General features: G+C 44.4%; 1 protein-coding gene and 1 long non-coding RNA gene across 3 annotated transcripts; both read left to right on the forward strand.

Annotated features, from left to right (window-relative positions):
* The first annotated feature begins 1,316 nt into the window (after window positions 1–1,316).
* Window positions 1,317–2,593, forward strand: LOC115187712 (uncharacterized). The gene is made up of 3 exons (XR_003876122.1): window positions 1,317–1,343; window positions 1,530–1,593; window positions 2,130–2,593. It is a non-coding gene; the product is annotated as an uncharacterized LOC115187712 (long non-coding RNA).
* A 9,512-nt stretch (window positions 2,594–12,105) lies between these two features.
* On the forward strand, window positions 12,106–25,924 carry LOC115187759 (2-hydroxyacyl-CoA lyase 1). 2 transcript variants are annotated; one of them, XM_029746784.1, is made up of 17 exons: window positions 12,106–12,380; window positions 12,698–12,802; window positions 12,912–12,952; window positions 13,280–13,360; window positions 13,524–13,596; window positions 13,784–13,861; window positions 14,034–14,128; window positions 14,888–15,000; window positions 17,166–17,301; window positions 18,403–18,508; window positions 21,750–21,833; window positions 22,801–22,902; window positions 23,163–23,317; window positions 24,552–24,710; window positions 24,874–24,981; window positions 25,122–25,308; window positions 25,432–25,924. In XM_029746784.1, the coding sequence occupies exons 1-17, from the start codon at window positions 12,330–12,332 to the stop codon at window positions 25,462–25,464; spliced, it is 1,707 nt and encodes a 568-aa protein (XP_029602644.1). In that variant the 5' UTR covers window positions 12,106–12,329; the 3' UTR covers window positions 25,465–25,924. The 2 variants fall into 2 exon arrangements, with proteins under 2 accessions (XP_029602644.1, XP_029602645.1); XM_029746785.1 differs by lacking the exon at window positions 21,750–21,833.
* The last annotated feature ends 1,978 nt before the right edge of the window (window positions 25,925–27,902 follow it).

Raw genomic sequence — 27,902 nt, forward strand, 5'->3', positions numbered from 1 at the left:
TCCGATTTGGTCCTGCCTTACATACCTACACGTACGCTACGGTCACAAGACGCAGGCCTCCTAATTGTCCCTAGAATTTCTAAGCAAACGGCTGGAGGTAGGGCTTTCTCCTATAGAGCTCCATTTTTATGGAATGGTCTGCCTACCCATGTGAGAGACGCAGACTCAGTCTCAACCTTTAAGTCTTTACTGAAGACTTATCTCTTCAGTAGGTCCTATGATTAAATATAGTCTGGCCCAGGAGTGTGAAGGTGAACGGAAAGGCTGGAGCAACGAACCGCCCTTGCTGTCTCTGCCTTGCCGGTTCCCCTCTTTCCACTGGGATTCTCTGCCTCTAGCCCTATTACAGGGGCTGAGTCACTGGCTTACTGGTGTTCTTCCATGCCGTCCATGGGAGGGGTGCGTCACTTGAGTGGGTTGAGTCACTGACGTGGTCTTCCTGTCTGGGTTGGCGCCCCCCCCCCCCCCTTGGGTTGTGCCATGGCGGAGATCTTTGTGGGCTATACTCGGCCTTGTCTTCGGACGGTAAGTTGGTGGTTGTAGACATCCCTCTAGTGGTGTGGGGGCTGTGCTTTGGCAAAGTGGGTGTCTGTCCGGGGGATGGGGCCACAGTGTCTTCTGATCCCTCCTGTCTCAGCCTCCAGTATTTATGCTGCAGTAGTTTATGTGTCGGGGGGCTAGGGTCAGTCTGTTACATCTGGAGTATTCTCTTGTCTTATCCGGTGTCCTGTGTGAATTTAAATATGCTCTCTCTCTTTCTCTCTTTCTTTCTTTCTTTCTCTCGGAGGACCTGAGCCCTAGGACCATGCCTCAGGACTACCTGGCATGATGACTCCTTGCTGTCCCCAGTCCACCTGGCCATGCTGCTGCTCCAGTTTCAACTGTTCTGCCTGCGGCTACGGAACCCTGACCTGTTCACCGAATGTGCTTGTTGCACCCTCGACAACTACTATGATTATTATTATTTGACCATGCTGGTCATTTATGAACATTTTAACATCTTGACCATGTTCTGTTATAATATCCACCCGGCACAGCCAGAAGAGGACTGGTCACCCCTCATAGCCTGGTTCCTCTCTAGGTTTCTTCCTAGGTTTTTGGCCTTTCTAGGGAGTTTTTCCTAGGGAGTTTTTCCTAGCCACCGTGCTTCTTTCACATGCATTGCTTGCTGTTTGGGGTTTTAGGCTTGGTTTCTGTACAGCACTTTGAGATTTCAGCTGATGTACGAAGGGCTATATAAATAAATTTGATTTGATTTAAGGTGTTGCTGCATGTTTGTCGTGGACGCATCGTCACTCTTGATGTTCTTTTTCGAGATTGCAAGTGAAACACCTTTAGATGTGGTAAGTGCCAGTTGGTAACTTTTCCTCACACTTGCTTGTTTAAGGTATGGATGCAACACTCCAGTATGTCTGCAGGGGCTGGTCATTGAGATTTACCATGTTACACATGCTACTAGACTAACCTTCCAAGTAAATATGTTACAAGTCTGAACTGGACGTCCTTGTCTTTCCTCAACTAATTGAAAGCTCAGGGACAGACATCCTGAACGACTTTGATGTCAGAGCTCCCATCAACCCTCTACACCTCGCTGTGAGTAAAGTCTACCTGCTCCTGTAGTGGTCTCCATATGACAAATGGCACCCTATTCCCTATTTAGTACACTACTTTTGACCAGATCCTTATAGGCCCTGATCAAAAGTAGTTCACTACATAGGGAATAGGGTGCTATCTGGGAAGCAGGCATGGTGTTGATTTTCCACAGGAAGTTGACTGTCCAGACAGACTCACACACCAAATTCCTATCTATTCCTGATTCGTGTAAAATACATGCATATTCTACACAGTGATGATGAGGATGATTTCCTTATTTTGCCATTTGAGTTAATCAACCTCAGAGGAGAAGTAGAGTGTTTGTTTCTCAATCCCACGCTTGGCAGGGACCTCCGATGTTGATGCTGGGCGGGAGCAAAAAAGGGCTCCCGATTGAAAGACTCTGGTCTACTTTAGAGGTCTAGCACTGTATTTCTGTTCAGGCGTACCACTGGTCTACTATAGGACATTGATTATATATCTATTCAGGCGTACCACTGGACTTTGCTTGAGACTGTGTTTGTGTTTCTATTCAGGCGTACCACGGCCACCACCATGCTATGGAGGTCCTGGTTCAGTCTCTGCTGGATCTAGACGTGAGGGACAGCCAGGGGCGCACCCTCTGGACCTGTCTGCCTTAAAAAGTAATGAAGAGAGGTTGGGCCAGTGCGTTGTGGCCAGGGGGTTTTCATAACCAAGTAATGAAGAGATGGAGATTGGATCCAGAGGGTTGGAGACAGGAGGTTGGAGCCAGTGGGTTGGGACCCAGTGTGTCGGGACCCAGTGTGTCAAGTTTGCTGACGACACGAAGGCGATGAGAGGTCAGAGACTTGGCATTGTGGTGCCAGGACAACCTCTCCCTCAATGCCAGTAAGACCAAGGAGCTGATCGTGGACTACAGGAGCAAGAGGGGAGAGCACGTCCCCATCCAAGATAGAACGACCAAAGGGGGCGGTGTTGCAATCTACTGCAGAGATAGCCTGCAGAGTTCTGTCCTGCTATCCAGGTCTGTACCCAAACAATTTGAACTTCTACTTTTAAAAATCCACCTCTCCAAAAACAAGTCTCTCACCGTTGCCGCCTGCTATAGACCCCCCTCGGCCCCTAGCTGTGCTCTGGACACCATATGTGAACTGATTGCCCCCATCTATCTTCAGAGCTCGTGCTACTAGGTGACCTAAACTGGGACATGCTTAACACCCCAGCCATCCTACAATCCAAGCTTGATGCCCTCAATCTCACACAAATTATTAATGAACCCACCAGGTACAACCCCAAAGCCGCAAACACTGGCACCCTCATAGATATCATCCTAACCAACGTGCCCTCTAAATACACCTCTGCTGTTTTCAACCAAGATCTCAGCGATCACTGCCTCATTGCCTGCACCCGTAATGGGTCAGCGGTCAAACGACCTCCACTCATCATGGTCAAACGCTCCCTGAGAAGTTTTCAACGAGCAAGCCTTTCTAATCGACCTGGCCCTGGTATCCTGGAAGGATATTGACCTCATCCCGTCAGTAGAGGATGCCTGGTTATTTTTTAAAAATGCCTTCCTCTCCATCTTAAATAAGCATGCCCCTTTCAAGAAATTTAGAACGAGGAACAGATATAGCCCTTGGTTCTCCCCAGACCTGACTGCCCTTAACCAACACAAAAATATCCTGTGGCGTTCTGCATTAGCATCGAACTGCCCCCGCGATATGCAACTTTTTAGGGAAGTTAGAAACCAATACACACAGGCAGTTAGAAACGCCAAGGCTAGCTTTTTCAAACAGAAATTTGCTTCGTGCAACTCCAACTCTAAAAAGTTCTGGGACATTGTAAAGTCCATGGAGAATAAGAACACCTCCTCCCAACTGCCCACTGCACTGAGGATAGGAAACTTTGTCACCACCGATAAGCCCACTATAATTGAGAATTTCAATAAGCATTTTTCTACGGCTGGCCATGCTTTCCACCTAACTACCCCTACTGCATTCAACAGCACTGCACCCCCCACAGCTACTCGCCCAAGCCTCCCCCATTTCTCCTTCTCCCAAATCCATTCAGCTGATGTTCTGAAAGAGCTGCAAAATCTGGACCCCTACAAATCAGCTGGGCTTGACAATCTGGACCCTTACTTTCTAAAATGATCTGCCGAAATTATTGCAACCCCTATTACTAGCCTGTTCAACCTCTCTTTCGTGTCGTCTGAGATTCCCATAGATTGGAAAGCAGCTGCTGTCATCCCCCTCTTCAAAGGAGGTGACACTCTTGACCCAAATTGCTACAGACCTATATCCATCCTACCCTGCCTTTCTAAGGTCTTCGAAAGCCAAGTCAACAAACAGATTACTGACCATTTCGAATCCCACCGCACCCTCTCCGCTATGCAATCTGGTTTCAGAGCTGGTCATGGGTGCACCTCAGCCACGCTCAAGGTCCTAAACGACATCGTAACCGCCATCGACAAGAAACAATACTGTGCTGCCGTATTCATTGACCTGGCCAAAGCTTTTGACTCTGTTAATCACCACATCCTCATCGGCAGACTCAGTAGCCTTGGTTTCTCAAACGATTGCGTCGCCTGGTTCACCAACTACTTCTCTGACAGAGTTCAGTGTGTCAAATCGGAGGGCCTACTGTCTGGACCTCTGGCAGTCTCTATGGGGGTACCACAGGGTTCAATTCTTGGGCCAACTCTTTTCTCTGTATACATAAATGATGTCGCTCTTGCTGCTGGTGAATCTCTGATCCACCTCTACACAGACGGCTCCATTCTGTATACTTCTGGCCCTTCTTTGGACACTGTGTTAACAACCCTCCAGACGAGCTTCAATGCCATTCAACTCTCCTTCCGTGGTCTCCAACTGCTCCTAAACACAAGTAAAACTAAATGCATGCTCTTCAACCGATCGCTGCCTGCACCTGCCCGCCTGTCCAGCATCACTTCTCTGGACGGTTCTAACTTATTCAGGCGTACCACGGCCACCACCATGCTATGGAGCTCCTGGTTCAGTCTCTGCTGGATCTAGACGTGAGGGACAGCCAGGGGCGCACCCTCTGGACCTGTCTGCATTAAAAAGCCATGTGGAGTGTGTTGACGTCCTCATCAACCAGGGAGCCTCCATCCTGGTTAAAGACTTCACCCTGAAGAGGACGCCCATCCACACTGCAGGTACACATAGAATATCACATAGAGCTTCTGTAATTAAAAAGTTTTCCTGACCAAGATGGCCATTTGTTTGGTCATGTTGCTAGGACGACAATGTCCACTCTAGGGATGTTACATGGTATAGTGTGAAAATGCCCACTAGACACTGAACTAAGGTCATTTTTTGTCATGTTCTCCACTAATGATTGAGGATCTAGGGAGGGTAAGCTGATCCTACATCAGTGCACAGGGGAGACTTCTATCCAGAGCCAGGTACACAGCTAGCAGGTGACAGGCTTCAATGGCCTCAGCCCCAAAATTCTTTATTATCTGCTGTGTTAACATCATGAGGATGTCATCTAGCAACACCACTGTTACTGATATCTGTCTGTTCATGTGAAGGTTATAGTCGTCCAGCAATCTGCTCATATCCTCTCTGTTTATCCTCCTCTAGCTACCAACGGTCAATCATCTGACATTCTTATATCCTCTCTGTTTATCCTCCTCTAGCTACCAACGGTCAATCATCTGACATTCTTATATCCTCTCTGTTTATCCTCCTCTAGCTACCAACGGTCAATCATCTGACATTCTTATATCCTCTCTGTTTATCTTCCTCTAGCTACCAACGGTCAATCATCTGACATTCTTATATCCTCTCTGTTTATCTTCCTCTAGCTACCAACGGTCATTCGGAGTGTTTGCGTTTGCTGATTGGAAATGCTTACCTCCAGAGTGCAGTGGACGTTCAAGACGTTCAAGTCACTTGGGTTTTGGGTACAATTCCTGAAATAAAGAGATTTTGACACTAGCCTGCTTCCCAAATGGCAACCTATACCCTACTTGGTGTACTACTGTAATCCAAAGCCCTATGGGCTCAGGTCAAAAGTAGTGTACGGTATAGGGAATAGGGTTGCCATTTGGGAATCAGCCTGGTTATTACCAGTTTTTTGTCTTTTCCACCCTTGTCTGTCACCACAGCCAAATATGTGCTGAACTCCACCCCTGTGGAGACACTCAGATGCTCGAAGTCCCCTGACACTGCTCTTGTTAAGGACAGGAGCCGCCCTCCGTCTGTGAGAAGTGAGACGCCATTTTCAAAAGTCCGTTTGACTAAAAGGTCTAAAGCCCTTGTGTCTTCGAGTGGCTCCTCCACAGACCACCATGTAATTGACACATGCAGTGAGGATGTCACTCTGCCCACCAGGAGTGTGTCAGTTATGAGCGACACCAGTTTGAAGAGAGCCTCTCCTCTCCATGGTAGTGGATTGAGTGAAAGTTGTGAAACTCTTGTGGCTCTACAAGACGGAACAGTGGCAGTCAGCCAAGAAGGCTTTAGCAAAACTGCAAAGAAGACGCTCAGCTTGATCCTAAATGTGATCAAGTGCAGATTGGCCAACTCTGAGAGTTCATCTGTTGGGCAGAATGCAAGTGAGGAGTGTCTGATAGCCACTAACATGTTAGACTCTCTACTGGAGAGCCTTGACCTGTTGTCTGACATGAGCGCTGCCGATGAGATCACAAGGACAGAATGCCATACTTCTAACGCAATGGACAAGACAGGTTCACAGTCAGCGCTTGTGAGCCAACAAGAAATAAACATATCTGACACCAGTATCATAGTGAAAACTATAATGGACACATTGAAGACAGACGACCCAGAGATGACTTCAGCAGAAGAAAATCTGGATAGGCTCCTGTCAATTGAAGCCCTTAAGATGCGTCTGGCAACCTGATCGCAAAGGTCCATGGTCTCATTCAGGAGATAACCATTAGCCGCCAGCTTCAATCCATGACTGGCCACAGAAGCCTCTCTCAACCAGCGCTGCCAAAGCCAGCACTGAGGAAGCTGTCAAAGGACGATGCGTCAGAGCTCGTTTACAGCTTTGCCCAGACTTCTGTTAGCAGACTCCTGGGGCAGTGTTTGGGTAGGCCTATGCCACCCACCGCTGACAGGGTTTTGGATCAGGTCATCAAGTTGATGACAGACATGGTGATGGACAGCTTGACTGATTTGTCCAAGTCTGCAATGGAGGATGGTAAGTGAAAGTACCTCTTTTCATCTGCATAGGACTTCATTGTAACATGATGCTCAATACATTGCGTTTTATGATGTGAACTTTGCTGGTTGCGTCCAAAATGGCACCTTCTTCCATGTTTAGTGCACTACTTTTGACCAGAGCCAGACCCTATGGGCCCTGTTCAAAAGTTGTGCACTATAAAGAGAAGAGAATGCCTTTTGGGACGCAGTGACTGCTTTCCATTGTTGCGTCCTCTTCTCCCAGTTATTGCACCCAGGTCGGTCACACCAGCTTGCTCTTCTTACTTAGACACCAGCAATGCCGCAAGTGACATCACTCATCGTGTTGTGGCTGACCTTAATGCTACTGAGGAATTCCCTGCCAGGGGCCTTATCCCGGCTGATGTAAAGGATGATGGCACGGCCCGCCTTCCCTCTGCCAGGTGGGAAGAGACTAAGAAGAACAGGAAGTGGCGCTTCCTACCCAAAGTTGGCAAGATTCCAAAGATCAGGATGAAGGTAGGGGGCTCTGTGTTTTGAGATTACCTCTGTAAGGCATGTTCTGAAATGTACCCTACAGATTCACTAAACCCCTATCGTCTCAGCATTAGAACAATGCTGTTGTCATTGTCTTTAGGAGGTTGAGTGAGGCCGCTGTAATACAATCCTAATACACATGGGAGAGAGTCAATGTCCGTGTCCTAAATTGACCCCTATTCTTTATATAGTGCACTACTTTTGACCAGAGCACTATGGGCCCTTGTCAAAAGTAGTGGCTTATGTGGCCTTTTGGGATGCACATCAGATATTTTACACAGGCTCAGTTGTCCTGATGTTTTTTATTTCACCTTCATTTAAGAAGGCAAGTCAGTTAAGAACAAATTCTTATTTACAATGACGGCCTAGGAACAGTGGGTTAATTGCCTTGTTCAGGGGCAGAACAACCCTTGTCAGATCAGGGGTTCGATCTTGCAACTTTTGGGTTAAAAGTCCAAAGCTCTAACCACTAGGCTACCTGCCGCCCCATGTGTTTTGTCAACAGCTGATTATGACAATTGTGGAACGGAAGAGCCACCCTGAACAGGATGCGCTGCCTACCAAACGTCTCAGAGAGTCTCGTATTTCACAGGATAAGTGATAAGCATTGATAATGTCATATTGATGTATCACCCTATGACCAGCTTGTTAAAACAGTGACTACAGATACAGGATGGACAGAAAGGCAGACAGACAGACGGACAGACAAACACACAAGTTCATTTTCTGATTATGAAATATTCTTATCACAGATGCTGAGTGTGAGGTTCCAGAGGTTCCATCCACTTCCCCACCCAAGGAGGACCTGACAACCACACTGGCCCCTGCTCCCCAGGAGTCCCAGTCCCGTAAACGCCCTCTCATAGTCTGGGTGTTACGAACTATCTCCAGAGCCGTCTCTAAACCATTCAGAGGAGCTTTTGGGAAGAAGAATTAGCCAAATGCCTGATTTTATTACTATTTTAATCAGAGCCTTTATTTAATAAAACATTGCTGCATTGATTTCTGTCTATAGTAGACTTACTGTTTGAGCAAGATAATGGTAAAGTACTTCAAACCACATAGTCAAACGTATTCATATTTAAGTACTGTTTATGATTATTGATTGTGGAAATCCCATTTTAATACAGAAAAGATGTCGTCACATATAAAGACAGATAGGAGAAAACTCCGTACACTTTATCTTGGCCAGGTCGCAATTGTAAATGAGAACTTGTTCTCAACTTGCCTACCTGGTTAAATAAAGGTGAAATAAATAAAATAAAAACATGATCAAGCCACAACTAAAGCCATGAACGGATAAGATTATTATACTTTTATTTCAACAAGGAACACAGACTGAGACCAAGGTCTCTTATACAGCTGGGCCCTGCGTATACATGTTACACATTCAGTTTAGCTACAATGATTAAGAAACTACACAAGACAAACAAAACGATCACAGGTAACACAACAAGGCAACCAAAACGATCACAGATAACACAACAAGACAAACAAAACGATCACAGATAACACAACAAGACAAACAAAACGATCACAGATAACACAACAAGACAAACAAAACAATCACAGATAACACAACACAACAAGACAAACAAATCGATCACAGATAACACAACAAGGCAAACAAAACGATCACAGATAACACAACAAGGCAAACAAAACGATCACAGATAACACAACATGACAAACAAAACGATCACAGATAACACAACAATACAAAAAAAACGATCACAGATAACACAATAAGACAAACAAAACGATCACAGATAACACAACAAGACAAACAAAACGATCACAGATAACACAACAAGACAAACAAAATGATCACAGATAACACAACAAGACAAACAAAACGATCACAGATAACACAACAAGACAAACAAAACGATCACAGATAACACAACAAGACAAACAAAACGATCACAGATAACACAACAAGACAAACAAAACGATCACAGATAACACAACAAGACAAACAAAACGATCACAGATAACACAACAAGACAAAAAAAACGATCACAGATAACACAACAAGGCAAACAAAACGATCACAGATAACACAACAAGGCAAACAAAACGATCACAGATAACACAACAAGACAAACAAAACGATCACAGATAACACAACAAGACAAACAAAACGATCACAGATAACACAAGACAAACAAAACGATCACAGATAACACAACAAGACAAACAAAACGATCACAGATAACACAACAAGACAAACAAAACGATCACAGATAACACAACAAGACAAACAAAACGATCACAGATAACACAACAAGACAAACAAAACAATCACAGATAACACAACAAGACAAAAAAAACGATCACAGATAACACAACAAGACAAACAAAACGATCACAGATAACACAACAAGACAAACAAAACGATCACAGATAACACAACAAGACAAACAAAACGATCACAGATAACACAACAAGACAAAAAAAACGATCACAGATAACACAACAAGACAAACAAAACGATCACAGATAACACAACAAGACAAAAAAACGATCACAGATAACACAACAAGGCAAACAAAACGATCACAGATAACACAACAAGGCAAACAAAACGATCACAGATAACACAACAAGACAAACAAATCGATCACAGATAACACAACAAGGCAAACAAAACGATCACAGATAACACAACAAGACAAACAAAACGATCACAGATAACACAACAAGACAAACAAAACGATCACAGATAACACAACAAGACAAACAAAACGATCACAGATAACACAACAAGACAAACAAAACAATCACAGATAACACAACAAGACAAAAAAAACGATCACAGATAACACAACAAGACAAACAAAACGATCACAGATAACACAAGACAAACAAAACGATCACAGATGACACAACAAGACAAACAAAACGATCACAGATAACACAACAAGACAAAAAAAACGATCACAGATAACACAACAAGGCAAACAAAACGATCACAGATAACACAACAAGACAAAAAAAACGATCACAGATAACACAACAAGGCAAACAAAACGATCACAGATAACACAACAAGGCAAACAAAACGATCACAGATAACACAACAAGGCAAACAAAACGATCACAGATAACACAACAAGGCAAACAAAACGATCACAGATAACACAACAAGACAAACAAAACGATCACAGATAACACAACAAGGCAAAAAAAAACATCACAGATAACACAACAAGACAAACAAAACGATCACAGATAACACAACAAGACAAACAAAACGATCACAGATAACACAACAAGACAAAAAAAACGATCACAGATAACACAACAAGACAAACAAAACGATCACAGATAACACAACAAGACAAACAAAACGATCACAGATAACACAACAAGACAAACAAAACGATCACAGATAACACAACAAGGCAAACAAAACGATCACAGATAACACAACAAGGCAAACAAAACGATCACAGATAACACAACAAGACAAAAAAAACGATCACAGATAACACAAAAAGGCAAACAAAACGATGACAGATAACACAACAAGGCAAACAAAACGATCACAGATAACACAACAAGACAAACAAATCGATCACAGATAACACAACAAGACAAACAAAACGATCACAGATAACACAACAAGGCAAACAAAACGATCACAGATAACACAACAAGGCAAACAAAACGATCACAGATAACACAACAAGACAAACAAAGCGATCACAGATAACACAACAAGGCAAACAAAACGATCACAGATAACACAACAAGGAATCCAGCAGCAGATGATTACATGTACACAGGTTATTCCCCTAACAGCACAAGAACTTGCATTACCCCAAACAGTTACAAGCAATACAAAAATACATATTTTAAATGGGCAAGGGGGACAAGAGTCGCAAGTTTATGTTTAGTCTGCAGGCTATTCCATAGGCAAGGAGCGTAACAGGAAAAGGCAGCCATACCCAACTTTATGGAAATCGCATGGGCCTCAAGTGTAATCCATGCTTGAGACCTGGTTTTCGGAATTATAATTCTAATATTGATGAGTGATGATAAATTAGAAGGTAGTTTATTCAGAAGTGCTTTATAGACAAACACGAGAGCATGTTGTTCTCGTCTCATGAACAGCGATGTCCAACCCACATTTTGATATAAAACACAAGGGTGAGTTGTGTAGCTATCACCCGTAATAGCTATCACCCGTAATAAACCTAAGTGCTCAATAGCATCCAGCGATTTAAGTGTTGATGCCGTAGCATGCATGTAGATAATATCCCCATAATCTATAACAGACATAAAAGTAGCTTGTACAGTTTGTCTTCTATTTGTAGAGGACAAACATGTCCTGTTTCTATAGAGGAAGCCTAGCTTGATTTTTAGCCGTTTACAAAATTCGTCAATATGCATTTTAAAAGACAGTTTATCATCCAACCATATCCCAAAGTATTTATATGCAGAGACCTGATTCATTCGAGAACCATCTAAGCTCGTAAGTGCAAGTGTATTTTCAACCAACTTTTTGAACCTATTAAAAATGTATTTTTCTTTTTTCTTTGCATTTATAACAAGTTTCTTGTTTTAAATTTAGTTTTAACAATTTTAAAACAAGATGAACAGAGAACAGTTCTTACACGTTCTATGAAGTCCATATCTATAATGCATACACTCAAGTCATACACTCATAATGACTTAATTGAGTTAAGTGTAAGTGCAGTTATAAACACATAATGAGACCTTGTTATGTATTTCTTGCAATAAAAAAAGAAAAAGGCTACTAGTTCATACATATTCATAACTACTATTGTACGGCTCATGTGATTGGCCCTGAACCCGGAAGTTGTATTAACGGGTCATGCTTTGGGCAGCAGTGTCAAAAGTCGTCCAGTCACTCAACTTTGAACTCTGTGCAGTTAGTGGCTATCGAAATATCTATCGATTGTAGCTACTCATATAATGCATTTTGTAATGCGGACAAAAACAAATGATTTGCAAGAGATCTGAAAACGACGTATAAGCTATTGAGTATCACGAACAGATTTCTGGACAGTAATAATGGAAGATGTGACAGGCGCTCAGCTCATTGCTGAGGCACTAAAAACTCAGGTGAGATAGGTGCAATTTATATAAAATAGTATTACACTGTATAACGGTATTGCTACGATTTGGTACATAATATATTAGTCGCTGATCATGTCCTTGGCAGTGACAATGTAGCACTAGGAGTTGTGAAAGTGTGTCAAAGGTCATTGCACTGGTATAGCGAACTATTATTATCGTTGTAGCAAAACATTTCGAAGTTTATGTGGATGTTTGTTAACATATTAACACCCCTGTTGATGCATGCCAAAGTGTGTGTCAATGCAAAGAACGTCTAAACTACACTGTAAATTCATACTGTATCTTCATGTATCTCTCTGCAGAATGTAGAATATATGTTTGGAATAGTTGGTGTTCCAGTCATTGAAGTGGCTATGGCAGCTCAAGCCTCAGGAATCAAGTATGTGGGAATGCGCAATGAACAAGCCGTAAGCCACCTTTTATTTTTATGAATTCAGAGTCTTCCCATTACATTTTTTAATGTGAATTGGTTGTGGGGACACCAGTAATACTGATGTGGTATGTGTCATCCAACAGGCTTGCTATGCTGCGTCTGCTGTTGGTTACCTCACTGGACGGTAGGAGGATTGTCATTATAAGAGAGCTTTAGAGATACTGTCTCTCCTCTCTGAAATCCCTGACCTATGTCCATACATTGTTAATGTGGGAAGCAACCCGTCTGCCTAGGGAGACTACTCTCTCCATACAATACTAAACCAGCTCTCCCCAAATCATGGGATATTAACTAGCCGTACACAGACTTGTGTGTGAGGGTCAGTTTCATAGCTGTTTTACATTGCTAATTCTGTCTGTCTGTCTCTCTGTTTGTCTTCCTGTCTTACTGCCCGTTCCTCTCTGTCTGCTTATCTTCCTGTTTGTCTGCCTGTCTGTCTGTTCCTCTCCAGTCCAGGGGCGTGTCTGGTTGTGTCTGGACCGGGACTCATCCATGCTCTTGGTGGAATGGCCAACGCTAACATGAACTGCTGGTATGTTAGAACTCTACAAACAGAAGGCCAAGGTACTCATGTTCAGTGGTCCTTCCTTTCAAAAGAAGGGATGCTATCCTTACACTGCAAAAAATGATCTGAGGACTCCAAACTATCTCCGCTTGTCAGTTGATGTCATTGTTTGATACCACACTCTCTGTAGGCCTGTGATTGTTATTGGAGGCTCCTCCGATCAAAACCAGGAGACCACTGGGGCGTTTCAAGAGTTTCCACAGGTACTAATTCAACCATGAGGTTTCTGACTATTGATCATTACGGGGTGGTTTCCCGGACACAGATTAAGTTTAGTCATGGCCTAAAAAGCAAACTCAATAGAGAATCTCTGTCCAGGAAACTGGTCCTAGCAGTTTCATTGCTGAAAGAGGACATCATTTGTTATTTGTGGTCCTCTTTCTCTGTCAGGTGGAGGCGTGCAGACTGTACAGTAAGTTCTCAGCTCGGCCCAGCAGTCTGGATATGATCTCCTCAGTGGTAGAGAAGGTATACAGTCTCTTCTGACTCCCTCTGTTTAGTCCTCTTCATATCATTTGGTATCACCTGCAATTGTCTGTTTTCTGACCTCTAATTTTCCAGCTTAGCAAGGTAACTTAAGTGCGTCAGAAGAACACAGCCTTAATTGATTCTGAATGGAAGGGTGTTTGGTCTGTCTTAGGCAGTACGCACTAGCATGTATGGAAGGCCTGGTGCTGTATACGTAGACATATCTGGGGACATGGTCAATGCTAAAGTGGACAGGAGCAGAGTCAGGTTGGTGGCTACCACTGTCTTTAATCCATTTAAAATGTATGCTAATGTATTACTGTTGAATATGTATACCTCTGACTTCACATCACCATAGTCATTTTGATTTTATTTTGTTCTACCTTTTAATGTCTGAAGTGAACAAGAAATTACCAGATTTTGTTAAATTAGTTAGAAAATATAGCACTATATCAAAGTATTCTCATCAGAGAATAGCAATAAACCTAGATAGACCTTCATGATTTATTTACGTATGCAATAAAGTTGATAGTGTTAATGTTGCGACAGTTCGTTTCTGGTAACAGAACAAAATAGTCAGCACATAGTGACTTCTGATTTAGCTGTACTTTAATTAATGCAAACACGTGCGTCGTATATGTGTGGTTCGTATATATATACGGTCTCGCTGTTATACCTCGCAGGGCAAAACAGAGAAGAGGGCGTCACATTCTATTGTTCTCTCTTTTATACTGAGAGATATTTCCCGCTCAATGCTGGCCTGTCCGAGGGAGGAGGAGCGTGGTTTAAACTTGCTCCTCCTGTCGTCGGCGTGCAGGCTAATCCCAGCGTCGTGAAGCACTTCCTGTTGCCGGTTGTAGTTCTTCTTGTCTTCAACAGTTGATTTACTCGTAGTTTATATACTTAATATTGTAGCATAGCTTCCCCGGTATATTATATAAGTTATGCATACAAATAGCCAGTTCAACCCTAACAATAGGTAACATGTTTAATGTTTGACCAATTCTTTCCTATTTTCTTTGTCAGAGAGGTGCCCTGTTGTCCACCTCCTCCAGTGAGTATGGCTGACCATATCGCGATCACAGAAGCACTGGCTGTCCTAAAAGGAGCCAAACGGCCTTTACTCATCATTGGGAAAGGTAGGCCACACGGCCTTTACTTATCATTGGGAAAGGTAGGCCACACGGCCTTTACTTATCATTGGGAAAGGTAGGCCACACGGCCTTTACTTATCATTGGGAAAGGTAGGCCACACGGCCTTTACTTATCATTGGGAAAGGTAGGCCACACGGCCTTTACTTATCATTGGGAAAGGTAGGCCACACGGCCTTTACTTATCATTGGGAAAGGTAGGCCACATGGCCTTTACTTATCATTGGGAAAGGTAGGCCACACGGCCTTTACTTATCATTGGGAAAGGTAGGCCACACGGCCTTTACTCATCATTGGAAAAGTTAGGCAATGCTTTTTATTAGCCAAACCCAGAGCTAAAATCTTGTGGAATTGCGTCAGGTACTTGATTCAGTTCTGTGGGGAGATATTAAGAAAAAGATACTAACGTGACTTGTGAAGTCTTCACCTACCCTAAATAGAAACTCTCTGCAAGTTTCAGGCAAGTTTATGGGCCAAATGTCCCCATCCCCTTCTGACATTGAAAAGATGCGAGCACCTGCGAAATCGTGATTTGTCCAAATGATCAGTAGTGAAAAATCAGCGTACCAGAACAGAGTTCCTCGTTGGTGGCAGGTAGCCTAGTGGTTAGAGCGTTGGGCCACTAACCGAAAGGTTGCTGGATCAAATCTCCCGAGCTGACAAGATAAAAATCTGTTGTTCTGTCCCTGAGCAAGGCACTGTTCCCCGGGTCCCCGGGTCTCTGCCTTGTCGGTTCCCCTCTTCCCACTGGGATTCTCTGCCTCTAACCCTTTTACAGGGGCTGAGTCACTGACTTACTGGTGTTCTTCCATGCCGTCCATGGGAGGGGTGCGTCACTTGAGTAGGTTGAGCCACTGTCGTGGTCTTCCTGTCTGGGTTGGCGCCCCCCCCTTGGGTTGTGCCGTGGCGGACATCTTTGTGGGCTATACTCGGCCTTGTCTTCGGACGGTAAGTTGGTGGTTGTAGATATCCCTCTAGTGGTGTGGGGGCTGTGCTTTGGCAAAGTGGGTGGGGTTATATCCTGCCTGTTTGGCCCTGTCCGGGGGTATCATCGGATGGGGCCACAGTGTCTTCTGATCCCTCCTGTCTCAGCCTCCAGTATTTATGCTGCAGTAGTTTATGTGTCGGGGGGCTAGGGTCAGTCTGTTTCATCTGGAGTATTCTCTTGTCTTATCCGGTGTCCTGTGTGAATGTAAATATGCTCTCTCTAATTCTCTCTTTGTTTCTTTCTTTCTCTCGGAGGACCTGAGCCCTAGGACTACCTGGCATGATGACTCCTTGCTGTCCCCAGTCCACCTGGCCATGCTGCTGCTCCAGTTTCAACTGTTCTGCCTGCGGCTACGGAACCCTGACCTGTTCACCGGACGTGCTTGTTGCACCCTCGACAATTACTATGATTATTATTATTTGACCATGCTGGTCATTTACGAACATTTTAACATCTTGACCATGTTCTGTTATAATATCCACCCGGCACAGCCAGAAGAGGACTGGCCACCCCTCATAGCCTGGTTCCTCTCTAGGTTTCTTCCTAGGTTTTTGGCCTTTCTCAGGAGTTTTTCCTAGGGAGTTTTTCCCAGCCACCGTGCTTCTTTCACATGCATTGCTTGCTGTTTGGGGTTTTAGGCTGGGTTTCTGTACAGCACTTTGAGATTTCAGCTGATGTACGAAGGGCTATATAAATAAATTTGATTTGATTTGATTTGCCGAAGACGTGGATGTGGATTAAGGCAGCCCCCGCACCTCTCTGATTCAGAGGGTTGCATGCGGAAGACACATTTCAGTGGAAGGCATTCAGTTGTACAACTGACTAGGTATCCCCCTTTCCCTAGTTGCCGTGTCCCAGTCTGTTGACAGACTACTACCAGTTATGTTAAGTGCGTCTGTCCAGGACTGATCAATAGCCAGCTGAAACGCACTGTAACACCTATAGCACTGTACCAGGGTTCAGCTGAAAACAGGACCACGTTCAGTAGACAAAAGTTGTGGGCACGATTACTCATTCTACCTGTCAGAAAGGCATGTTTGTTCTACATGCTATATTTTTATCTGAACATTGCACAACGTTGTGTTCAGCTGAATGCATCCCAGCTGGAAAGGTCAGTCTGTTGATATCAGTGTGGCGGTGCCCTCTGTCTGTTTCCCTCTGCAGGTGCAGCCCATGGAAGAGCAGAGGGGGCTCTGAGGGAGCTGGTGGAGGGGTGTGGCCTGCCCTTCCTGCCCACCCCCATGGGTAAAGGGGTGCTGCCTGACAGCCACCCCAACTGTGTTGCTGCTGCCCGCTCCAGGTCAGCCACTCCTTCTCTCAGCTGGCATCATATTCATGTACAAACCTTTGACTGTATAAGTAGGACCAGGATGAACAGACCAGGAGAACTCTGGGCCTTCCTGAAATCCCTATCTATAACTAGTCTCTTTTCATCACATTTTGTTTAATCGGATTGTGTTCTTTTCCCTGCTCTCCTCCTCCTCTCTTCCTAACCCTCCTCTTCCTATCCTCCTTCTCCCTTTCTATCCTCCTCCTCTCTTCCTAACCCCCCTCCTACTCTCTTTCTATCCTCCTCTCTTTCTATCCTCCTCCTCTCTTCCTATCCTCCTCCTCCTCTCTTCCTATCCTCCTCCTCTCTTCCTATCCTCCTCTTCCTATCCTCCTCCTCTTCTCTTCCTAACCCTCCTCCTCCTATACTCCTCCTCCTCTCTTTCTATCTTCCTCCTCTCTTTCTATCCTCCTCCTCCTCCTCTCTTTCTATCCTCCTCCTCCTCTCTTTCTATCCTCCTCCTCTCTTCCTAACCCCCCTCCTCTCTTTCTATCCTCCTCCTCTCTTCCTAACCCCCCTCCTACTCTCTTTCTATCCTCCTCCTCTCTTCCTATCCTCCTCCTCCTCCCTTTCTATTCTCCTCCTCTCTTTCTATCCTCCTCCTCTTCCTATCCACTTCCTCCTCCTCCTCTCTTCCTCCTCCTCCTCTCTTCCTCCTCCTCCTCTCTTCCTCCTCCTCCTCTCTTTCTCTTCCTCTCTTCCTATCCTCCTCCTCCCTTTCTATCCTCCTCCTCCTCCCTTTCTATCCTCCACTTCCTCTCTTTCTCTTCCTCCTCTTCCTCTCTTCCTATCCTCCTCCTCCCTTTCTATCCTCCTCCTCTCTTCCTAACCCCCCTCCTCCTCTCTTTCTCTTCCTCCTCTTCCTCTCTTCCTATCCTCCTCCTCCCTTTCTATCCTCCTCCTCTCTTCCTAACCCCCCTCCTCCTCTCTTTCTATCCTCCTCCTCCTCTCTTTCTATCCTCCTCCCTTTCTATCCTCCTCTTCCTCTCTTCCTATCCTCCTCCTCCCTTTCTATCCTCCTCCTCCTCTCTTTCTATCCTCCTGGTTCTATGGTCTTGGTTTGGACTGCAGAGCTCTGCTCCAGTCTGATGTAGTGGTCCTACTTGGTGCCAGGCTCAACTGGATCCTGCACTTTGGCCTTCCCCCCAGGTTTGACCCCCATGTAAAGGTCATCCAGGTAGGTCAAAGTTCACCAGTAGGGTTGCTTTTTAAATTTTATTTTCAGGTTTCCAGATTTTCTGCTTATTATGTTCTGATTTCTGGAATCTTCCAACAGGGATTTCTGGGAATTTTGGGAAAGTTGCCATAATTTTGCAACCCTTGTCACAGGTCATGTCGTAGTGTACTGCAGTTCATTGTAACCAGGTATAAATGTCTTTGAGTCAGTCTATTGGATTTAGTCTATTACCTATATAGCTTCTCTATAAGTCTCTTGTGGTCTCTCCAAATAATGTCATGGCTGTCATAGTGCTGTACAGTACATCTGGTGGTGGTACAGCACTAGGTGGTGTGGTAAATGGCCAATAAACCACGGCTAAGGGCTGTTCTTAGCACGATGCAACGCAGAGTGCCTGGATACAGGCCTTAGCCCGTGGTATATTGGCCATATACCTTAAACCCCAGAGGTCCCTTATTGCTATTATAAATTGGTTACCACATCATTCGAACAGTGAAAATATTTTTGGGGTCATACCCATGTTATACGGTCTTTTATAAGCCGGGTGGTTTGAGCCCTGAATGCTGATTGGCTGACAGCCGTGGTTTATCAGACTGTATACCACGGGTATGACAAAACATGTATTTTTACTGTTCTAATTACATTGGCAACAGGTTTATAATAGCAATAAGGCACCTCAGGGGTTTGTGGTATATTGCCAATATACCATGGCTAAGGCCTGTATGGTATATTGGCCATATACCACACCCCCTTGGGCCATATTGCTTAAATATACAGTACCACGGCTTTAACCCAATCAGCATTCAGTGCTCGAATCACTCGGTTTATAAAAGGGAACGCTATATATATATATATATATATATATATATATATATATATATAGTTTTTCTTGCCACTGTATGTATGTGAACCCTTTGGAAATACCTGGATTTCTGCATAAATTGGTCATAAAATGTGATCTGATCTTCATCTAGGTCACAACAACAGACAAACACAGTCTGCCTAAACTAGTAACACACAAACAATATGTTTTCATGTCTTTATTGAACACACTGTCAGTTAAAGCTTGGTCGCACATGGGTCTTCCAAATGGACAATGACCCCAAGTATACTTCCAAAGTTGAGGCAAAAGGGCTTAAGGACGACAAAGTCAAGGTATTGGAGTGGCCATCACAAAGCCCTGACCTCAATCATAGAAAATTTGTGGGCAGAACTAAAAAAGCGTGTGCGAGCAAGTAGGCCTACAAACCTGACTCAGTTACACCAACTCTGTCAGGAGGAATGGGCCAAAATTCACCCAGCTTATTGTGGGAAGGTTGTGGAAGGCTACCCGAAATGTTTGATCCAAGTTAAACAATTTAAACGCAATGCTACCAAATACTAATTGAGTGTATGTAAACTTCTGACCCACTGGGAATGTGATGAAATAAATAAAAGCTGAAATAAATCATTCCCTCTACTATTGTTCTGACATTTCACATTCTTAAAATAAAGTGGTGATCCTAACTGACCAAAAACAGGGAATTTTTACTAGTATTAAATGTCAGGAATTGTGAAAAACGGAGTTTAAATGTATTTGGCTAAGGTGTATGTAAACTTCCGACTTCAACTGGATATTTATGTATGTATATAAACTCAGCAATAAAAATAAACAGCCCTTTTTCAGGACCCTGTCTTTCAAAGATAATTCGTAAAAATCCAAATAACTTCACAGATCTTCATTGTAAAGGGTTTAAACACTGTTTCCCATGCTTGTTCAATGAACCATAAACAATTAATGAACATGCACCTGTGGAACGGTCATTAAGACACTAACAGCTTACAGACAGTAGGCAATTAAGGTCACAGTTATGAAAACTTAGGACACTAAAGAGGCCTTTCTACTGACTCTGAAAAACACCAAAAGAGAGATGCCCAGGGTCCCTGCTCATCTGCATGAACGTGCCTTAGGCATGCTGCAAGGTGGCATGAGGACTGCAGATGTGGCCCGGGCAATAAATTGCAATGTCCGTACTGTGAAGACACCTAAGACAGCGCTACAGGGAGACAGGATGGAAAGCTGATTGTCCTCGCAGTGGCAGACCACGTGTAACAACACCTGCACAGGATCGGTACATCTGAACATCACACCTGTGGGACAGGATGGCAACAACAACTGCCCGAGTTACACCAGGAACGCACAATCTCTCCATCAGTGCTCAGACTGTCCGCAATAGGCTGAGAGAGGCTGGACTGAGGGCTTGTAGGCCTGTTGTAAGGCAGGTCCTCACCAGACATCACCGGCAACAACGTTGCCTATGGGCACAAACCCACCGTCGCTGGAGCAGACAGGACTCGCAAAAAGTGCTCTTCTCTGACGAGTCACGGTTTTGTCTCACCAGGGGGGATGGTCGGATTCGCGTTTATCGTTGAAGGAATGAGCGTTACACCAAGGCCTGTACTCTGGAGCGGGATTGATTTGGAGGTGGAGGGTCCGTCATGGTCTGGGGCGGTGTGTCACAGCATCATCGGACTGAGCTTGTTGTCATTGCAGGCAATCTCAACGCTGTGCGTTAGAGGGAAGACATCCTCCTCCCTCATGTGGTACCCTTCCTGCAGGCTCATCCTGACATGACCCTCCAGCATGACAAACCAGTGAAGAGCCCAGATCTCAATCCCATTGAGCACGTCTGGGACCTATTGGATCGGAGGGTGAGGGCTAGGGCCATTACCCCCCCCTAAATCTCCGGGAACTTGCAGTTGCCTTGGTGGAAGAGTGGGGTAACATCTCAAAGCAAGAACTGGCAAATCTGGTGCAGTCCATGAGGAGGAGATGCACTGCAGTACTTAATGCAGCTGGTGGCCACACCAGATACTGACTGTTACTTTTGATTTTGACCCCCCTTTGTTCAGGGACACATTATTCCATTTCTGTTAGTCACATGTCAGTGGAACTTGTTCAGTTTATGTCTCAGTTGTTGAATCTTGTTATGTTCATACAAATATTTACACATGTTTAGTTTGCTGAAAATAAACGCAGTTGACAGTGAGAGGACATTTATTTTTTTGCTGAGTTTATTTGTGTGTGTGTGTGTGTGTGTGTGTGTGTGTTAGCCTTATCATTATGTGGTGGAACCTGGTTATTTCTGTTGTGTTTGGCCAGTCTTCCAGCTGCTGTTACATGTGTCACGCATGGTGCTCTTCCTGTCATGTCGTTGCTAGTATGTTGTAGTAACGTTCCACATACGTTATTTATGTCAAGGTTGATCTATGTGCTGAGGAGATGGGGAACAACATGCAACCTGCTGCTGCTCTCCTGGGGGATGTCAATGCTATTGTCAAGCAGGTAACACAACTCAGTCCTGGGGGACGTCAATGCTATTGTCAAGTAGGTAACACAACTCAGTCCTGGGGGATGTCAATGCTATTGTCAAGCAGGTAACACAACTCAGTCCTGGGGCACATCAATGCTATTGTCAAGCAGGTAACACAACTCAGTCCTGGGGGACGTCAATGCTATTGTCAAGCAGGTATCACAACTCAGTCCTGGGGGACGTCAATGCTATTGTCAAGCAGGTAACACAACTCAGTCCTGGGGGACGTCAATGCTATTGTCAAGCAGGTAACACAACTCAGTCCTCGGGGACGTCAATGCTATTGTCAAGCAGGTAACACAACTCAGTCCTCGGGGACATCAATGCTATTGTCAAGCAGGTAACACAACTCAGTCCTGGGGGACATCAATGCTATTGTCAAGCAGGTAACACATCACAGGCATCTAATATGTGCCCCATATCTGTTTGTTACTTTATTGCTGGGTCCTGGTGGTCTGTAATGTCTTGTCAAGACATTTTATTTACAGTGCATTTAACAAGTCTCAATACACTTTACAAAAAGAATGTTTAAAACAAATGTTTTTTTTTAAGAAACAAGCATTGATTATCCTGTCTGTAACAACTATTTGATTTGCAGCAAAGTATAAATGGAATTGAATTGGTACAGATGTAGGATCTTATTTGAACCAGTTTGCTACAGCAGGAAAATAATCCTGCAGCAACAGGAATGTGAATTATTATGTGGATTATAATAATTGGACATTTTTTGTAGGGGTTGATACATTTCTCATAGGAGAAAATCAAGTCTGAAATGTATGAGTAAAAACTTCAGAAGCCTTTTTAAACCTCAAATATACAACAAGTTTTACATGTCCTGCATTGCAGGAAAGTTCTCCTGCAACAGGGTGCTCAAATTAAGATCATACATCTGTACTTGATTCAGTTTGCTTAGTTTCTACTCCTCATCTTTACTTTCAGCTCCTAGAGTATGTTCATAAAGATGGCTGGAAGTATCCAGCTGATACAGAATGGTGGACCACATTGAAAGAGAAGATGGCTGCTAACGCAACAATGACAAAGGTGTGTTGGTGTGTCCGTCTGTGACCTGTGACCTAAGCAAGTTAGCCTGTGTGTCTGTATTACTGACTGTCTTTGTTATCTGTGAAATAACTTGACTTTAATCCAACAGGTAGAATACATTATAGTTGCCAGATCAATTCCCTCCTATTTTTCCAGCACCCGGCCTAGGATTCGAACCGGCCACCTTTTCGGCTACAGGTCCAACAACTTTGCTGTTTGGCTATCTACCACCCCTGTTTTGATTGTGTTTCTCTCTCCAGGCATTAGCTCTTCAGTCGACAACACCTATGAACTACTACCAAGTGTTCCACCACATCTCCCAGCTGCTGCCCCACGACTGTGTCATCGTGAGTGAGGGGGCCAACACCATGGACATTGGGCGTACCATGTTGAACAACTACCTTCCTCGACACAGGCAAGGCATGCCGCCTCACACAGAGGTCAAAGGTCAAATCCGCCAAGTATCCCGTGCCTTTTCCCTGTAGGCAAGTAGGAATTGGTTGTTGTTGTCCAGGGTTCTGGTGATAGTTCTGCCTGGGAAGACTCCTCAATGTAGTGCTGCCTGACAGGTTGACTGGATGACTTCTCAATGTTGTGCTGCCTGACAGGTTGACTGGATGACTTCTCAATGTAGTGCTGCCTGACAACCTGACTAGATGACTCCTCAATGTAGTGCTGCCTGACAAGTTGACTGGATGACTTCTCAATATAGTGCTGCCTGACAACCTGACTAGATGACTTCTCAATGTAGTGCTGCCTGACAGGTTGGCTGGATGACTTCTCAATATAGTGCTGCCTGACAGGTTGACTGGATGACTTCTCAATATAGTGCTGCCTGACAACCTGACTAGATGACTCCTCAATGTAGTGCTGCCTGACAGGCTGACTAGATGACTTCTCAATGTAGTGCTGCCTGACAGGTTGACTGGATGACTTCTCAATATAGTGCTGCTTGACAGGTTGACTGGATGACTTCTCAATATAGTGCTGCCTGGCAGGCTGACTAGATGACTTCTCAATATAGTGCTGCCTGACAGGCTGACTAGATGACTATTCAATGTAGTGCTGGCTGACTGGATGACTTCTCAATATAGTGCTGCCTGACAGGTTGACTTCTCAATGTAGTGCTGCCTGACAGGCTGACTAGATGACTTCTCAATATAGTGCTGCCTGACAGGTTGACTTCTCAATGTAGTGCTGCCTGACAGGCTGACTAGATGACTATTCAATGTAGTGCTGCCTGACAGGCTGACTAGATGACTTCTCAATATAGTGCTGCCTGACAGGTTGACTTCTCAATGTAGTGCTGCCTGACAGGCTGACTAGATGACTATTCAATGTAGTGCTGCCTGACAGGCTGACTAGATGACTATTCAATGTAGTGCTGCCTGACAGGCTGACTAGATGACTATTCAATGTAGTGCTGCCTGACAGGCTGACTAGATGACTATTCAATGTAGTGCTGCCTGACAGGCTGACTAGATGGACTCTCTTAGTATCTTACCCCCCCCAGATATTGTTCCTTGCTTTCTACTTAACACACAGACACACACACCCCAACTAAGGTACCTTTATACACACTCTGAGCTCTTATTAGCCTGGTGTGTGTGTGTGTGTGTGTGTGTGTGTGTGTGTGTGTGTGTGTGCAGGTTGGATGCTGGCACCTTCGGGACGATGGGGGTGGGTCTGGGCTTTGCCATCGCGGCTGCAACAGTGCAGAGGAACCAGAACACAGGCCAGAGGGTGGTGTGTGTGGAGGGGGACAGTGCCTTTGGATTCTCTGGGATGGAGGTGGAGACCATGTGCAGGTTGGTACAGTCAAGGTCTCTCTCACATAGCAAAATGTGGTTGTAGTAATCACTGGTCAGGTGCATAGGATAATTAAAGTGTCAACCCCCTAACCTAGTCATTGATGCTTTCCCTCGTTATTGATGCTTTCCCCTCGTCATTGATGCTTTCCCCTCTGACCAGGTATAAACTCCCGGTGGTCATCATCGTGGTCAACAACAACGGGATCTACAGCGGCGTGGACGCAGAGACGTGGGAAATGATGGGGAAGATGGGAGATCTCACCACTGTGTGAGTACAGAGGGGTTTGGGTTTAAAGGTCAATTTGGGACTGGGCCTACTCTGGCTGGTTATGTCAAGGTCAGGATTCCCTCTAGTAAAGATATGTTGGTCATCTTGTCCTCGGTTCTCCACTCTCCCCTCCTCTCCAGAGCCCCCCCTGTGACCCTGCTGCCTGAAGCCCGCTATGACGAGGTCATGAACGCCTTCGGAGGACGAGGGTTCCTGGTGCGGACAGAGGAGGAGCTGCGTAGTGCCTTACAGCTCAGCCTCAGTGACTGGGAGAGACCTAGTCTCCTCAATGTCCTCATAGACCCCTCCTCAGACAGGAAGCAACAGGTAACTACAGGACAAATCTGACATGACACCCCATTCCCTGGTCTATACCAGGCAAATTCAAATCTGGACGTCAAAGCCAGTTCGACTGACTGTCCATGGTCTGGCTCTGTCTGTGTCTCTTAGGAGTTTCCATGGCTAACTCGCTCCAACCTGTAGGCCCGAGAGGAGAGGCCTGCTGTATGGGACAGTGAGGAAGACCTGCTTCCTTCTGCCACCTGATGGAGAAATTGGGTACATCCCATCTCTATAAATTTCATTCTCTATGGGCCCTGGTCAAAAGTAGTGCACTAAATAGGGAATATGGTGCCATTTGGTATGCAGCCCTTGTCAGTGAAGTTTCTCTCTATAACATGGTGTTTGGAGACAATGACAGCTCCTCTCTCTACCATGAGAAGGCTGCATGTGTTTTTGTATCTAAAAAATAATGTTTCAATGAAATATTTTAATCAACTGACATTTACTACACGGCAGTATTATATTTTCGATTTTGGAAATTTATACCATGATTAAGATGTAGATTTGTGAGAAAATGTCAGGTATAATATTTGTCTTTGGCTTGTTTACTATATTTGTACAAGTGTCCTTGAAAATAAACTTTGTTGCAGACAAATTGAAAGATATTAGTAGTTATTTTAGAAAATTATAAGTGATATCAATGTCTTTCAGAGCAGTAGACTAGAGGACTCTTTGCCACTTCCTTTCGGAGTAAAGGAAATTATTCTGTGTCCTGTTCATCTCCCCAGTCCCTCAGTCAGTGTGACTTGTCCCCAACAGTACCCAGGTAACTGCTGATATTACAATGGTATGGCCCTCCAGCTGAAAATAAGCTCATGTAGCATGTGGTCAACGCAACTCCTTCCTCAAACTAACCTCTTACCCCTCTTCAGGGTTCCTCTGTCAAGGAAACATCATGGCTGACATTGGTTAATGAGAAATGTGTGACATTCGGTTGGAATCGAGGCTCCTCAGGAGGAAGGGGAGGACCATCCTCGATGAATTTCATAAAAATAAAAACAGTGAAACATTAAAGTGAACCTTTTTAGATAAAACTATACTAAATATATAGTCACCAAATAATCTATTAAAATAGTGTTGCAATTTTTTATTTTACTAGGCAAGTCAGTTAAGAACAAATTCTTATTTTCAATGATGTCCTAGGAACAGTGGGTTAACTGCCTTGTTCAGGGGCAGAACGACAGATTTGTACCTTGTCAGCTCAGGGATTCGAACTTACACCCTTTTGGTTACTAGTCCAACACTCTAACCACTAGGCTACGCTGCCGCCCCAGGTCAACCAATGAAGGTCGACAGTAGCCTTAACAGCACTCTGTAGGGTAGCACCATGGTGTTGCTGGAGGACAGCTAGCTTCCTCTGGGTACATTGACTTCAATGCAAAACCTAGGAGGGTCGTGGTTCTCACTTCCATAAATTTACACAAATTCCAGAGGACTTCCTTGCTCTTGCAGCATTAACTGACACGTTGTCGACCCAATCAAAGGATCAGAAAATGAATCTAGTACTGAAAGCATAAGCTACAGCTAGCTAGCACTGCAGTGCATAACATGTGGTGAGTAGTTGACTTAAAGAGAAAGACAATAATTGAAGTTAAACAAAGGAATTTCTTTAAAAAATGAAGCGAGAGAGCTAGCTATATCATTTTTTTCCACTTTCACTTACATCGCTAGCTAGTTTAGCCTACTCAAACACCTGGCTCAAACAGAGAGGGATGCTATGTTACCTAGCTAGCTATGGCTATCCAACACTGGAACTCTTCCAAGTCAAGGTAAGCTTATGGTTTTGTGAATATATTGCCACTGGGGTCGCCAGTGTAACTGCTAAACTGCTTGCTGACTATACACTGTAGTGCATTATTGTAGCGGGTTTACTAACGTGTTAGTTCTAGTAGCCATGTTGACTTGACGTGAGCTAGTATGGTGACAATGATGCAAGCTGTGTGTAGCGGTTATGATATGAAGGTTTGGCTTGGAATGTTTTTTTTCCGCCTGACAGCTGATGTGCACTGAAGTCCACAAGTGAAGGGAAAAGGTGAGAGGAGACCGCGTAGATGCGAGAAGAAATTAGCCAAAGATCAATTTCACACTGTGTGTATGTCGCTGCTATGGAAGTGAACTGTGTTTGTGTGAGGGGGTGTATTCATTCCACCTACTCTGTTGAAAAACATTTCTTAAACAGAAGCAAACAGAACGAAAAGGGGATAAACATACCTGAATTTCTCCAATAGAAACTCATTTGCAACTGTTGGACTAATGATTACACCCTAGATTAGCTAGATGCAGGCAAGAGTGTGCAAGGCGGTATTGAATGTGTCACTGTCCGTCACCTTGATTACTGAAATTTCTCTTGACCTGTGCACCTACATTGTAAACTTTCACTCATAGGCTAGGTTGTAGCAACCTCATGATGGCTATAGGGAAAATGTGAGTAGCCTAAACCTACCAATGTTAAATTGAGATAGGTGAATGGAATATCAATGACAGTCATTCAATGTGCTGTAATAGAAAGAAAAAAATCATCCCTCATCTTAAACAGCACCGACCGCCACTGGTTAGAATAAGGCCCGTGTGTGTGTGCG

The sequence above is a fragment of the Salmo trutta genome, unplaced genomic scaffold (assembly GCF_901001165.1).
Source record: "Salmo trutta unplaced genomic scaffold, fSalTru1.1, whole genome shotgun sequence".
Classification (NCBI taxonomy): Eukaryota; Metazoa; Chordata; class Actinopteri; order Salmoniformes; family Salmonidae; genus Salmo; species Salmo trutta.